General features: G+C 39.5%; 5 protein-coding genes across 5 annotated transcripts in view; 3 read left to right on the top strand and 2 right to left on the bottom strand.

Moving 5' to 3' along the window:
- The window catches only part of LOC306962704 (phosphatidate phosphatase LPIN1-like), a 113,669-nt gene that overhangs the window by 22,435 nt on the left and 76,442 nt on the right, over nucleotides 1–14,792 (top strand). The gene's annotated exons all lie outside the window — the stretch shown is intronic.
- ddias (DNA damage-induced apoptosis suppressor) lies at nucleotides 136–2,849 on the bottom strand. Its single transcript, XM_079554583.1, has 5 exons — nucleotides 2,521–2,849; nucleotides 2,218–2,379; nucleotides 2,030–2,135; nucleotides 1,644–1,945; nucleotides 136–1,560 (listed from the first exon to the last, which is right to left on the bottom strand). Exons 1-5 carry the CDS (start codon nucleotides 2,637–2,639, stop codon nucleotides 459–461), a joined length of 1,791 nt encoding a protein of 596 aa, XP_079410709.1. The 5' UTR covers nucleotides 2,640–2,849; the 3' UTR covers nucleotides 136–458.
- On the bottom strand, nucleotides 4,290–6,704 carry LOC306962691 (uncharacterized protein). The gene is made up of 8 exons (XM_079555917.1): nucleotides 6,471–6,704; nucleotides 6,084–6,151; nucleotides 5,115–5,227; nucleotides 5,003–5,040; nucleotides 4,847–4,926; nucleotides 4,719–4,781; nucleotides 4,580–4,630; nucleotides 4,290–4,456 (listed from the first exon to the last, which is right to left on the bottom strand). The coding sequence occupies exons 1-8, from the start codon at nucleotides 6,580–6,582 to the stop codon at nucleotides 4,403–4,405; spliced, it is 579 nt and encodes a 192-aa protein (XP_079412043.1). The 5' UTR covers nucleotides 6,583–6,704; the 3' UTR covers nucleotides 4,290–4,402.
- Nucleotides 6,722–10,548, top strand: LOC306962690 (uncharacterized protein). The gene is made up of 10 exons (XM_079555916.1): nucleotides 6,722–6,821; nucleotides 6,914–6,984; nucleotides 7,067–7,172; nucleotides 7,275–7,432; nucleotides 7,676–7,818; nucleotides 7,912–8,071; nucleotides 8,163–8,256; nucleotides 8,452–8,530; nucleotides 8,616–8,689; nucleotides 9,686–10,548. The coding sequence occupies exons 2-10, from the start codon at nucleotides 6,933–6,935 to the stop codon at nucleotides 10,317–10,319; spliced, it is 1,500 nt and encodes a 499-aa protein (XP_079412042.1). The 5' UTR covers nucleotides 6,722–6,821; nucleotides 6,914–6,932; the 3' UTR covers nucleotides 10,320–10,548.
- Nucleotides 11,148–14,688, top strand: LOC306962305 (uncharacterized protein). The gene is made up of 8 exons (XM_079555418.1): nucleotides 11,148–11,269; nucleotides 11,366–11,456; nucleotides 11,534–11,633; nucleotides 13,320–13,496; nucleotides 13,574–13,732; nucleotides 13,806–13,855; nucleotides 13,930–14,014; nucleotides 14,260–14,688. Exons 2-8 carry the CDS (start codon nucleotides 11,367–11,369, stop codon nucleotides 14,367–14,369), a joined length of 771 nt encoding a protein of 256 aa, XP_079411544.1. The 5' UTR covers nucleotides 11,148–11,269; nucleotide 11,366; the 3' UTR covers nucleotides 14,370–14,688.

Genomic DNA, 14,792 nt, shown 5'->3' on the forward strand with positions numbered 1-14,792 from the left:
AGGGTCCTCAATGTGATATGAAAATGAGAGAATGTGGTTTGACTAAAAAAATGCACAAATGACTGATTAACTTTTACACATGCTGCAGGTTTTGCACAACAGCAAACGTTTGGCATATTCCAGGTACATGAGGATGTCTTTGGACACTAATATGTCAGTTCTGGTGGTGGTTTATTGGCAACATTAACCAATGCATTGATCACATATTGTCACATATTGTGCATTGACATAGATTATCTTCAGATTCTCAGAAATTGTCACCTAAGCACAAACACTTGGTACCTTCTGTCCGAGGTGTGAGTCTAGTGTGAGGGCAGCAAGTACTTGGACAGGCTTTAACAGGCGAAGGGTCATGACTGAGATCCAAATTCTTGAGATGGGAAGACTAAGCCGAAGCATCTGGGCACAAGTGGGTAGAAGCATTTGGAACAGCATATACTTTGCACACATAAAATAAGTCACACTGAATCTGAAAATAAATCCCTCGACCAGTCACATACTTCATCTGCATTACTACATTCACTTTCATCAACTACTAAACCACATTCAGATGATTTACTGTCAGACTCTGTACCATTGACAGTCTGTTCCTTATAGTATTTGAAAAGCGTTGTAGCGGGTAAAGGAGTAGGTGGAATAATTAGTGCGGTGTCTTTATCTCCAAAACCACTTGACCTGCGTTTGTCGACGGCTGAGTTTAACACTCCTCTGCGTGCGCTGAAGTGTTTCTTTGTCTGCAGACCATATTGAGTTTTCGTGTATCTGCTTCTGGGCGTCGCGCAGCAGTGGAGTCTGGTCTGGTTTGCATTGTTTACGTTTTCTTTGGTAGATTTTCCTTCATGCTTGATTCGCAAACCTGACCGCGGGGACTTTCCTTTTTGCACAGCTACTCTCTCAGCTGGCGTTGATTGAGATGGGGGGATAAAATCAAACTTTGCACTGAGCCGAAAACTCTCCCTCATATTGCATTTCGCCCGTTTCTGGTCATTTTCAGACAAAGGCTGTTTGGCAGGCAGTGAAGATGAATCCACTGAAGATTGAGTATGAAGGAAGCCTGCACTTGCATGTCCTGTACAGGCTGGGACCGGCGCGAAACCCGCTGAATTCATATCCATACATGGCGAGCTGGAGAAGAGATCTGCTGAACAGTTGAAGAAGCTGCCCTCAGACTGTGCATCGTCACTGGCTTTAATTGCAGCAGTCATAAAATCAATATCATCATTTGTGTCCGCCTCGTGTCCACCTTTCAAAAACTCTGTAAGACTCTCGGAAAGTGGAAATTCGTCCTGAGCTGGACACGTGGTCAGAATAGATTTAGTAATGGCCGATGTGGATATATCATTTACTTGTAGGGTCGGTAATCCAGCCGTTTTGTGGATAGGTGGAGTGAGTCCCGCCCAGGTGTCAAGTGGAGTGGTGCTTCTCCTGCACTTTTCACTAAAACACAAACTTTTATAGTCATCCCTGCGGCTTTCTTCCTGCTCTGCTGATGAAGTGATCAGTCCAAGAGTCTGCTGCCATGGCGGGGTGGGGCTGAGAGAGCTGTCCAGCTGTTGTGATCTATGATAAACACAAGTACAAGATTATATTTCAGTTCAATTAATCCCAAAACATCTACTTTCATAAGATTTGAAATGATATACCTTGAAAGTGGTAGTGGCAGAAAGCCAGATGAATGAAGCGTGTCATTTGAAAATACAGGAGTTAGTGAATTGTGTGGAAAGGGCCACAGAGGTTCTCCGTTAAGTTTTGCCGTTTCTTTGGGATCTGTAGTGCATTGCTTGGGTTCTGCAGCTCTTTGAAGAGCAGCCTCATAATAATTTAAAACTGTGCAGCCCCGAAGACCAGCAGCTTGAGGAAGGATCATCTGTGTTGCAATAAGCTGAGCCATGTGACTATCGACTTGAGTTGTTTCCACCCATGGCTTAATATCATTTTCAGTTACCTGGGGGGAAAAAAACACCAAAACATGAAATGTAGATTTATGAATGGACTCTAAAACTACACCAGTGGACACAGCGATATCCACCTTGATGCCAAAGATGAAATGTTTCCCAATGAAACACTCCTCAACAGCTTTCATCAACAACGTAGATTTAGATGACTCTAAAGGTCCACTTTTGTCTACCACCAACCTACACAGAAGAAAATAGAATACAATAAAAACAGCAGCTGGGATAAGTTAAAGTGTATTTCAGAATGAGCCTCAGTTCTGACCTTTGAAAGCCACTTGCACGAATGCCAAAAAATTGATTCAAGCAATTTCCAAAAACTGTCACTCCAAACATGCAACTCCCTCGGGCCACCCGCATGGAGAGACGGTATCTGTAGTCCAGTAGGCTCTTGGCACAGCTGTATCCACACTTGGAGCAGGTAAGCCTTCAGCAAGAGAACCCATAAAGTTACAAAAGGAAGAGTAGAGATAGACAGTTTACATACATGCCACTACTTATAACGCACGGTACAACAGACATTCAATTTCCGATTAGGATTAATAACATGTCTATGGGATTTGCCCACCTCGTATCTCCTGGATTAGTGTCTATTCTTGAAAAGCAGCCTTTACAGTACGGATAAAACACAGAGGAGTCTTGAAGGGCCAGCACAGCGCACTCCACCAGAGCTCTTTTTAAAGGCATTGAAAAGGCAGTGGCCGAAATAGTACATTAACATTATTGTTTAAATAATCGTGATATAAATACCCCAACGACTAACGTTGCGCAGAACGAAGCCGCGTGTTACTTTATTTTGGTTTAGAAGAAATCGGAGAAGAAATTTAACCAACCAGCGCCTACTAAAACCTCGGCCTCTGATTGGACGAAGCCTCTTCTTCCCTTTTCCAGGATTCGTTTATGAGCTCATTACTGCCCCCTAACGATACAAGTCGGTTGTGCGTCCAGGATGTATGGATGAATCAGGCTGTTTCTCAGGGGTTCCCAAACTTTTGTGGCTGGGAGTGGGACCCATAGAATTATATGGGACCCCACAAATAGGTCGGGTTCACGATTTAGAATGTGATGCTGTCATAAGATATCTCCAAAACGAAAATGTTTTTCCTCATCTGTATTTGATCGTGATCGGATTCATAAACCTGTGATGTTATTTTTTAGGTCTGAAAGTACTTTCTATAGGACAACATCACACTCATGTTTTCGCACATTGTCACCACTTTTGGACGTTTTTCTGAGAAATATGTGCTGACAGAGGAGAAAATGAACTTTGTGACAGTTTTTGTTTCATGTGGATTCCTCCAGTAATGACCGAGATATGAGCCAAAACACAAAGACATAAAAATAGGCTTTTTGTCAGTTACCGCAGTTACCATAGTAACTGTCAGGTGCCCTCCACCTCAAATGTTGTGATGTCACATGATTGCAACCTATTGACACGTAAACAAATCGGGACCCCCATTACATAAAGTTATTCCTCATGCTACTTTAAGGTCGGAAAAAAAAAAACATTTTAAAATCGGGGTTAATATGTATTCAAACTGTTTATTTTGGATATTTGAAAGGACAAAGTATATGCTGTTTAACCCTCAAAATATTCGAAAAAGAGAAGCCTTTGTATTTTTATTTAATCTTGAACTCATCTGGGAACCCCAACCCAAGGTCTCGCGACCTCCCGAGGGGTCCCCCACTTACCACTGGAGTCTATAGTAAGCTGTTATTGTTTAGGCATAGCAATCACAAATGGGCTAAGAAAGGTGAAAACTCTACTCAACTTTGTTGTCCCTTATCAGTCAATCAATCAATCAATCAAATTTTATTTGTATAGCGCCCAACAACAACCAGAAGGTGCCCAGAGCGCTTTCCAGGATAAAAACAAGAATCATAGTAGACAACAATAAATACAAAAACACATAAAAACAGCAGTCGAGTCGGTGGCTTTGTATCGAAGGCTTTCCTGAAAAAATGTGTCTTCAACTGTGATTTAAAAACACTCAGCCCTGTGATGTTTCGAAGCTGGACCGGAAGTGCGTTCCACAGCTTTGGGCCTTGCACGGTAAATGACCGGCCTCCAAACTTTTTGTATTTGAACTTGGGAGTGACCAGGGAGGTGTGTTCAGAGGAGCGCAGAGTTCTGGCTGGTTCTTAGACCGTTACTAATTTGGCAAGGTAGGCTGGGGCCAGACCATTGATGGCCTTGAAAACAAACATCAGGACCTTAAAGTCCACCCTAAACGCCAACGGGAGCCAGTGGAGAGAGCGGAGGACTGGACTTATTTAGCTTATATGATACAATACAAACTGGAAAAACAATTTAAAAATGGTTACAGTGAAACAAAGCAATCAGATATTAATCCTACAATACATACAGTTCAACATTTCAGCATGTTTGCTCATAAAAGGAAAACTGTATCCTATGGCCAATAGATCTACATGTGGCCTAATTATCATTTTCACCATAAAGGAGCCTTGGTCAGCATTCCCTTCCAGGTGTGAGACTCTGCTATCTAAAAGGCAATGGAAAACACACACATATATATCAGCAAATAATTTAACAAAATAACAATTTGCTTATATTGTTTTGATGAATAATAGACATTATAATGTCTAAAAGTGTATTAATTTCTTACCTGCATTCTCTTGTGAAGAAAGTTCAACTTTTGAGTGAGACTTTCTATCTCCTGTAAACAAGATAATATTTGTAGTTTAGTAGCTTTTTGCCGGTATTTACATGAATATAATTAGTTTATATGAGTAATTTGTTAATACCTGGGTCAGTTTTTCATAGTGCCTGAGCTTGATCTGAGGTAGTAATTCCTCCAGTCTTTGAATCTGCATAAGAAATAGATTAACTTTTGACTTAATTACTGATTTGCACAAAGCACCATCTTGCTTACCCTCTTATCAATGGTAAGTAACCTGGTTTTCATGCTCTTGTTGATCACAGACATGGGAATGGTACGGGCCATTACAGCCACTGTCAGAATACACATAAATGTCAGCATGGTTTATCTAGGTCAGTTTAGTCTATGCCAATGCCAAAGCAGGCCTACCATGCTGAAAGAAGTTGGTCACCTCGAGAACATATGGCCTAGAAAACCAGCGCATGTACATATTTATTAAATCGTATTTATCAACTGACCATGTCAAATTACGAAGACTTACTTATGCTTGTTGTTTGCAGGAACAGAGCCATTTAATGGAATCAAAAAGCCACGGTGATTTCTGACCTTTAGTATAAGGTTTGGTGAAGTCAGTTTGAAAGTACTTGTGAAAATCTGGAAAAGACAAGTTCATTATGATTTAGCTTGGAAAATAAGGCAAAGAAATACTAGCTGTTATTGACCCAACTGAAGACCATAGTCAAAGGCACTATACCACTATACTGTAAAGTCAAACATTTGTGGGAAAAAAACATTGTGCATCTAATATTAAAACTATTTGTATCAATTTCATGAACTTTCAGGCTATTTTTCTATCATTTTAGTGAACGTGACCCAGAAAAGAGACCCTGCAATGTGGATGCTACACATATTGAAATGTAATATGAACGTTAGGAATGAGTTTGGACCACCACAAACATGGTTTCCTCCATCATTGTTTAAAAAAAAAAAAAAAAGAGGTATAGGGCTAAGAGTGAGTATTTATTAGGGCTGGGACAAAATATCGGCTCGAATCGCAATACCTTGTGCTGCATTACAAAGCATCTATCAAGTATCGCAATGCTTTCAGTATTGTGTTTGGAGGTATTTTTATTCAGCCCTCCCTTATTTTCCAGTTACAGTTACACAGCTTTGTTACATTTTGTGTTAATGCACTTTTCCATCTTCAAGAAATGTCAAATGGTATTTGGTTTTAAACCTTGTTGACACATTTTAAGGTAAACATATTACTTATCATAATTATTTACTGTATCGTGATACATATCGGATCATCCCAGCCCTAGCAACATGCTTTTCTTTTTTTTAATCCAGATAATAATTTATAGTAATCAAACAAAAAGTTGTTTATGTTTGAGCTTTTTGATGTACATGACACGTTACATAATACATTTGGGGGGGGGGGACATGATTATCCTGGGGCAGACTGACAAGTAGTGGGTATGAGCACCTCTACATTGTCTTAGGAACTTACTTGAGCAACAGCAGCCACACCAGCCCCGTTGGGAATTAACACTTCTCGTAGAGCAACTATTCTGTTATCTGCCAGAGACAGAGGGGAGGAGGGGGAGGGATCACAAAGCAATGAGCAAATGCGCGCAACCAAGGGCCTGGCTCATCTAGGCAAAGCCGTTTGTCAATTGCACCTGTTGAAGAGAGCCCAAAGTGATGTGCTTAAAAGAGATTTTTTTTTTTAGGGTAGGAAAACAAAATGTTCACAAAGGAGCAGCACGAGCTCACATCCTCACAGTGCGTTAAAGACCTGTTGCTAAGGACACAGAAATTAACATTACTGTTGTGGATAGAAACAAACATAAACAAATAATGAGTCTAGAGGCTACAACACAACAATCATACAAACCATTTTCATCGAGGCGCTTCAAAGCTATCCAGACTTTTGAAACCCGCGGTGCAGAGTCAAAGGTGATGCTGCACATTTGTGCCATCTGTTCAGCGTCTGCTGCCTCAAACATAGAAGAGCCGCGTCCTCCTGGCGCAGTCGCCGATGCGTAAGTGGATCACTGTAGATATGGCGCCCCCTCCTGGTGATGCAGGAATCATGCATGTGGTGAAATGAGAGGGACGTCCTTCCACGGAAAGTCTGGCGTAATATGTTTCCCAACAAGCTTTCCGTATCAGGAAGAGATTCCCATGAAAGGACCTAAACGAAAAGACTGTATACAGGCAACAGGCGAAGTCTATGGATTGAAAGGTAAAAGTGATTCCTCTTTTTCTTATAAGAATATTGACTACACCATACTTATTTAAGGTTGCTATTTTAATGTGTGTGTTTTTCTTTTTAAGCTGCACCCTGTTTGAAGACATGGCTTATTTTATTTTGCTCATTGTGGGGAGTATCCTTGTTGAAACCTCTGGTAAGTCTTAATGGGCTACACTTTGAAACAGTGTATTTTAGACTTAATAGAAGTTTCATGTCTCGCCCTCTCTGATTTCCAGCAGGATTTAGCCTCGACTGTACCAACAACTACGACAAAAATATGTCCTGTTACACTGACTCGCACAATTGCACGGGGCTGAATATGACCCTTTACAACGCCAAGGAGTGAGTATAATAGCCTGTGTTAAACGCTTTGTGATTGTGTTTTTTTAAATGATAGCAATACAATTAAACTGGGGCAATATTTTTGACACATTGTGTCTCTAGATCCCAGACAGAGACGTGCACGTTTGACTCGTGCGTCAGAGGATGTTGCTGTTCCACGGAAATGATGCTGGACCTGATTAATGGGGATGTGTATCTGGCAAACGTATATAAGGATGGACATAGTGTGCACTCCCAAAGGATCGACGTATTTGAGACCAGTGAGTAGTTCTAATTGATCACATTGAACAATTTAGTAGGGTAACAACAAGTAGCCACAGTAAAAAAAAAAGTTTATAAATAAGGCCCTATGTCATTAAGTACGTTGTAAGCCCAGGTGTTACTGAAAAACACCTTTAAGTGCAGTGCATTATAAAGCCTCAAGACAAATGTGTTATAGGGCCTTTAAATTACTCCATGTCCATGCCATGATATTTGAACTATTATACTTTTTCCCCGTACAGTTAAACCACCTCCTCCATTTATTTACCCAGTTGCAAAATCAAGTGACATTTATCAAATAGAATGGAAAACAAATGCAAAACCATCCATCAGAGATGACATCTTGGCCATTGTGACCTACCAGAAAAAAGGGGATGACAATAAGGTAAGATTTAGAGTAACTCTGGGGTTGTGTTCGTGATGCTCACAAAAATGTCCTTGATAATTCATGATTTTTGTTTGTTGTCCTTTTATTAAGCATTCTACTAATGTAAAGCCAAGTGTAACTGAAGACAGCAACCGTTTTGAAATTCTTGGTCGGGATTTGGAGCCAAGTACAACGTATGTGGTCAGTGTGAAGACCAACACAAGTTATGGAGTTTTAAGTGACAGCAGCAACGAGGTGGAATTCACAACAGGTAAAATCACATCATTAATAAACAAAATGAATTACTGTGGCATTACTATAGTGGATAGTGGGACGATGTTCTTTCATGTTTGTCTTTGCAGCTTCATCCTCAAATGGTTGGCTCATTGCAGTGATGCTATGCCTCAGTGTGGGCGCAATTGCCGTCAGTGGTATGGCATTTGCTTCTTTCATCAAGTAAGATCACACACCATCTTTGAGACAGCCACGCATGTAACCTGCTGCCTATGTAGCCACTTTTAGTATAACGTGTATTGTATTATTTTACTGTAAGTAGTTAAAAAAAAAACATTTATATAGAATATAAGGTTATACGGTTATGGCTCATTGTTTGCTGCTAGATTCTAATGCCAATGTTTGTTGGTTTGTCAGTGTGAAAGGAAAGTTGTGGGACAGAGCTGCCAAAGACGAAAAGCCAAAACTCCTGGATTTCAAACCTAATGGGAAAGTGGTAAGATTATTGCTGACATAAACATTTCTTGATTTGTTATTATTAATTATAATTCAGTAAATATTATTTTCAATTGCTCCTGCAGATTCTGAAACCTGAGTTCCTGAGCGTACAATCTGTAAGTGTCGAGCCTCTCGTGTCAAAAGACAGCTTAACTTTGTAAGTATATATTTATTTGTATAGTAGTTAGTTAGTAGTAATGGTAGTTTATTATTGATTAAACACCATTTTAACTAATGATTATAATCATGCTTTGGATCTGTATCAACGGCTGTGTGAACACTGACTATCAGCAATCAATCAACATTTTGGTTATAAGACGACCAATCTACCAACTGAGTTTGCATTATGTACTTAATTAATAATTCAGGGCACTTTCAGAAACATTTACATATATTAGTTTTTTTTGGACAACGTACAGTTGTGCTGATAAGTTTCACAGTAGGTATGGTGCACTTTTTTGTCGTCAACAAGGCCTATGTGGACTATGGTGAAACTCCTATGATGAAAGGCCTATGATGAAAAGTGCCTCATACTTACTGTGAAATATAGAGGTTGTTCGCTGTTATATCGCTGAACCACTGTGGGGAGAGCTCAAATGTGCAGTATTGCAAAACATGCAAAACAGCTCAGGAATTTACAGGAACTAGAGGCGTTTTGCCAAGAAGAATGAGCCGCTTTACCATTATATTATAAACAGAACCTTCACCACCACAAAAGACTCCAAGCTGTCATTGATGCTAAAGGGGGCAGTACATTAGGGGTGTGTACTTTTCAACAGGGTCATTTTAGTATTTTATTTTGTCATGGTGATTTGAAATGAGTTTTTTTTTCTTCACAATAAATGGCTTCACAACATCACTGACCATGAGTGAAAAAAGTTATGTGTTTTCACTCATATTCTTTGAGAAATTACCAAAAAACATCAACAAAACCCCCAAAACACCAGGGTATGTAAACGGCACAACTGTATATCTAAACTCATTTGCTTCTCATTAGGTGCACACATTGTTTTCAGTTACATGATGTGAATGAAAGTTTCTAGTAATTAACTTATCTAGTATATAATATTTGCATTTAATTTAGAGCAGACTGAATACTATAAATGTCCTGTTTTAACTTTTATTTTCCATTTTTGTGTTCCTCATCCCACAGGTCAAAGGAGTCTCTGTCAGACGGCAGCGGCAGATCAGGGCACACCAGCGGCATCAGCATGGCCTCGTCTTCGCTGGCCTACGCCGAAACACAACCTGCCGACATGGAGACCTGTGTACTTGAGGTCCTCAAGAACTTCCTTCCGATTTTCACTCCAGCTGAGGACACTTTCTCATCGGAAGAACCCGTACATAGCAGCAGGATTCTTTCTCCATTCAACAAGACATCCACACCAATAGGCTTTGACAATAAAACTTACATCAGCAACAGCCCAACTGATGACGTGCATGTGCAGAGGACCTGTGATTCGGGGTACCATTCCATCGACGGCCCCATGCTGCACGATTTCATTAATCCGCCTGTTTGCGATAATATGGAGACGGACATGTCGTATCAGCCATGCGGAGAGGCATCTAGTCCCTCTCAAAACCTTCTCCCAGTGATCTACGGCTACCATGGCTTTGAGAAATTAGTCGAACAGTCCAATAATATGAGTTCGACAGAGAACGAAAAGTGTCCATCATTGATACCAGGTTTGACAAATGATACAGCAGAGGTGGATCCATCTCACTGTGTAATTCTCCCACATGTGTCTGATGAGATAATCGTAGAGCCTGGTTATCATTGTGTATAAGGCGATGTTGATCCCTCCTGAACTGATCGGTTGTTCTTTATAGCACGGCTTTTAACATGGTAATAGAATAATAGAATGGAAACGAGGGATAATATGTTTGTGGCCTTGTTCCTATATTGTTACCAAGAAAATGTGTTTTCTGATAATTGAAAGTCATTATACTGGGTAAGGGCTAGAGTTCAGATGATTCATATTACTGTGTCCTCTTTCCAAATAGCTACCATAATTGCCATGTCTCTCCTATTTTGCTATTTCCACCCAATTACCATACTGTGCTGGACAATAATCGTTCTACAATGTCAGTTCAATGAGCTATTGCTATTTCCAATTTTTAGATCGACTAAATTCCCCCGAGACAAGCCTTATCCTTAATTTCATTTTCATTGTTTCTATCCAGACTAGGTATTGTTATTTATTGTTTCAGACAGTTCATTTCATGTTCTGGATTTTTTGTATTGCTGTTTTTGTACAAATGTGTTTTTTTTTATATGTGTTACTCTATAATGCACTTTCACTATTCCAACAGAACAGAGGAGAACGCGGAGCTTGTTACAAAAAAATACTTCCTCATTGCTTTCTCTTGAAATCTAACTGCCAAACCTCTAACAAAGAAACTTGGCACATATCCAGAATGAATGTAATAGAGGCTGGTGGATTTGTAAATAAAACTACACTTATAATTTCCATGAAGACATTTCACACTCACTCACAGATTGCTCAAACTGTATTTCTGATGGTGGTCGAAAAAGAACTTTTGTGACTTTTATAGAATCTTCCACAGCGAAAGCGCACGCTGATTCATTTTTATGTGAGTGTCAGAGAGTAAGACAGAGAACAAGACAGACCAAGATAGATTACTACAAACTTTAATGGAGCATTTCCTGTAATGCGAGGAGCCATTCGACTGCACTCATTGGCCGAGGAGATGGCGTATCATAAGTGTATTGCGGGTGATTGGATGAATGTCGGAGAGGGCTTGGAACGTACTCCAACTCCTTAATAGACTACCTGTTGACCTGAGATGAAGTTTTAGTGTTTTTGTACAGCATGCAGCAGCAAGGCCGTCTGAGATTGAGAGCATGGCTGGAGAAGCAGATTCATTCAGGGGAGTATCCAGGGGTCAGGTGGCTTGACCGGGTAAATCCTTATGCTATTATAGACAATACTTCTACTTGTTAGGGGGAAGAAAAAAAAGATGTTTCTGTTGTGTATAGGTGGCACAGATCTTCCAGATTCCATGGAAACATGCAGCTCGTCATGGCTGGAGTATTGACCGGGATGCCACACTTTTCAGGAGCTGGGCAATACACACTGGTGGGTATGAACTTTCAGAAAACACAGCTTCTCACTTTGAACACATTTATGACATTATTTATGTAATGGTGGGAGCTTGTACATTATTCCTCATATTTGTGCCACTTTGATGCATTGGAGCATTGTATACAGTACATGAACTCATTTCCATTTTGAGAATAGGCCTATGCGTTGGACTTGATTGGTTGTGTAAAATTTTGTCCTCTTTTAAAATGTCATCCTTTATCCCATCACAGCCCACATGGCAGTTACTTGTTTGCATAGTTTTCAGTGCGTTAATGCCATGTTTATCTTGATCTACGGCATTCTTGTCACCAACCTTACCTGTAGGCCAGACAACAAATTTGATACATGAACAAGGCTTTTATAAATTTTATTCTAACAACATGCTTTTGACTGACAATGCAGTTGTGTAATATCATGTTAATGGGTGTAGTGCCCTGTCATGTTGCTGTCAGAATTCAGAAAAACAAACATCAACTCAACTCCAGACAAGGATGTGAAACTGCTGTCATCAAAACTGTTGATCCATTTAGCTTGACGGTCAGACGGCATCCAATTTCATAACCTCATAATAATTCATTTTATTAGGGCTGTCAAATTTGAAGCGTCTCACGATTAATCAAATGAAAAAAATAAATAAATGTGCACACATCATGAATTAATCGCAAATGACTTGTATATGATTTGACCAACCACATTCTTGTATCTGAGCACACACAAGACCTGAAAAACAAAGCACTTCTATTCAACCTTTTTACATGTTGAGGTACTTTCGTGTAACAAAAGCAACAGAGAGCTGCTTATGCATCAAAGAGGCTAATTATGTTATTTCAACAAAAATGACTTTCATGTTGTCCTTAAACTCAGTGTTAGGCAAGTTTCTTAAAAAAAAAGTATATATTCTATATTAGTTATTACTGCTTTAAAAATGTAATATGTTTGTTTTACATATTACTAGCAGAGTTACACTACTTTGAATTACTTTTAGTAAAATATAAACTGAAAATAGTAATAACGCCCCCATTCTCTCGTGTTTTGTTTTGACGACGTTATAACTACAGACTGCAGATCAATGTCCAGCTTGATTTGACATGCTGCATTATATTTGGGGGGTGTTTGGCAATTTTTTGTTCATACATTTAAATGCCTGTGTAACTCAAGTTACTTGAAATGTAATGACTAATATATTCCCATATTTTCTTTTACGTAATATGCTATATTCTTTAGTTACTGGAAAAAGTAATATATTTTTGTAACTCGGTACTTTTGCAATACGTTACTCCCAACACTGCTTATACTATGTAAAGTTTGCAGATTCTGTTCAAAATGTTCAGCACCCAAAGAAAATGTATCTAAAATGTGACTTATCAAGTGCGTGTGGAATTGTTGAAAGCCTTAGGTGAGTGACCAAGAAAGGGCTGGTGAGCTACTGGTCAGAGATCCCCGTTATAAGATAGAATTATGAAACTGTGAATTAACTGTGGTTAATGAAATGCATTAACATTTTTTTTATGTCGGCCAAGTATTAATAATGATGATAATTATTAGAGAAACACTTCCTGCGATTAATCATGATTAATCGAATTTCACAAGTGCGATTGATCCGATTAAAAGATATATTCGATTGACAGAACTAGCTTTGTGTACATGCATAGATTATGTCATCATGTTTTCTGTCTGCAGGCCGATATCAACCAGGGAAGGACAAACCGGACCCAAAAACATGGAAGGCAAATTTCCGATGTGCATTGAATTCTTTGTCTGATATCTGCGAGCTTCGGGAGCACAGCAAGAAAAAAGGCACCAATGCATACAGAGTTTATCGGATGCTGCCAAACAAAACAGCTAAGAGGAGGAGAGGTACTAAAAACATAAATAATGATCATGTTTAATAATACATAGATAGAAGTTTTGATCTTCCTCTTGATGCCCATTAGCTTCAACTTCAGCGCAGAGGTCAAGTAGATCAAGAAGTCATTCAACAAATCGTGATAATGACAAATGTGTGATACAGCCTTGGCAACCAATCAGATCTGCTCCAAACTCAATACCAAAAGACAGAGTGGGGGCATATAATGAGAGCACCTCATCCTATGGTACGTGAAGCGATATTTGTTCAGTTACAAAGGCAAAGGCCATCATGATGCACACTGTTGTGTTGTTGCTCAGGAGCGTCCACAGAGATTTCTGAGCTGGAGCAGAAAGAAGCTGTTTTTAAGGTATTGGCATTTTGCTGTTTTTCTACCACATTCTCAAGAAACATCGTCTTTCTTCATTGTATCTTTGTTCATAGTTAATGGACCAACTAAACAACACTGAAAGTTGGAGCTACGCATGTGAACCATGGAGAACACATTCACTTGAGAGCCACTGGCACTGTAAGTTGTATAATAATAATAATATATATACTGTAATATACATACAGTATGTTTATTGTTTTTGTGAGACTATTCTATTTGGGGTCCAAAAGACTGGCATTCTTCTGGCATCTTCATGAACTGTTTTCGATACAGAGGATAGCTAGTGGTGTTGCATTGTCTATCATTGCCTTTCTATATGCATGTGCAGTAACACAATAATGACTTCTATATTGCTATTGCACCAACTGTTTTGATTTTCCCAGGGTCTGCTGAGGACTTTACCACACAAACAGAAAATGACAATGATCTGTTCCCAAACTACATTAAAGAACTCAATGACTGGTCTTCATATCATCATACACTAATGCAGTAGTTGTGCAATGAACTATTCCCCCGGATCTCTACGCTTCAGCTGTTTTACCTGCTGATCTGAGCACTAAGCGGGAAACCAGAGAGGGGCACTCTGTCAGCCGTTTGTTTATGCTGACTGTATCAAGTAAAGATCCTCTTCCAAACCAAGCCTGTCATCTTTATGTCTATGGTTCACTGAAAACACTTGAGTGGGTAGAATTCTAGGTCTCCCTCCATTTCATTTGTTGTGGCTTGCCAGCTTGAGGAATTGCAGAAGTCATTGTCCCACAACAGAATTCAGCAGATATATTGCCAAAGGTAAAAAACAAAACAAAAACCAAAGAAAAACTAAACCCGTTTCATCTCCTTTTTCTGTCTTGCACACAATTTATTATTAAATCTAGCTTTGCCTGGCTTATACTTCCTCTTGTACAGCCTTGTTCAT

This window comes from Gobius niger, assembly GCF_951799975.1.
Source record: "Gobius niger genome assembly, chromosome: 4".
NCBI lineage: Eukaryota > Metazoa > Chordata > Actinopteri > Gobiiformes > Gobiidae > Gobius > Gobius niger.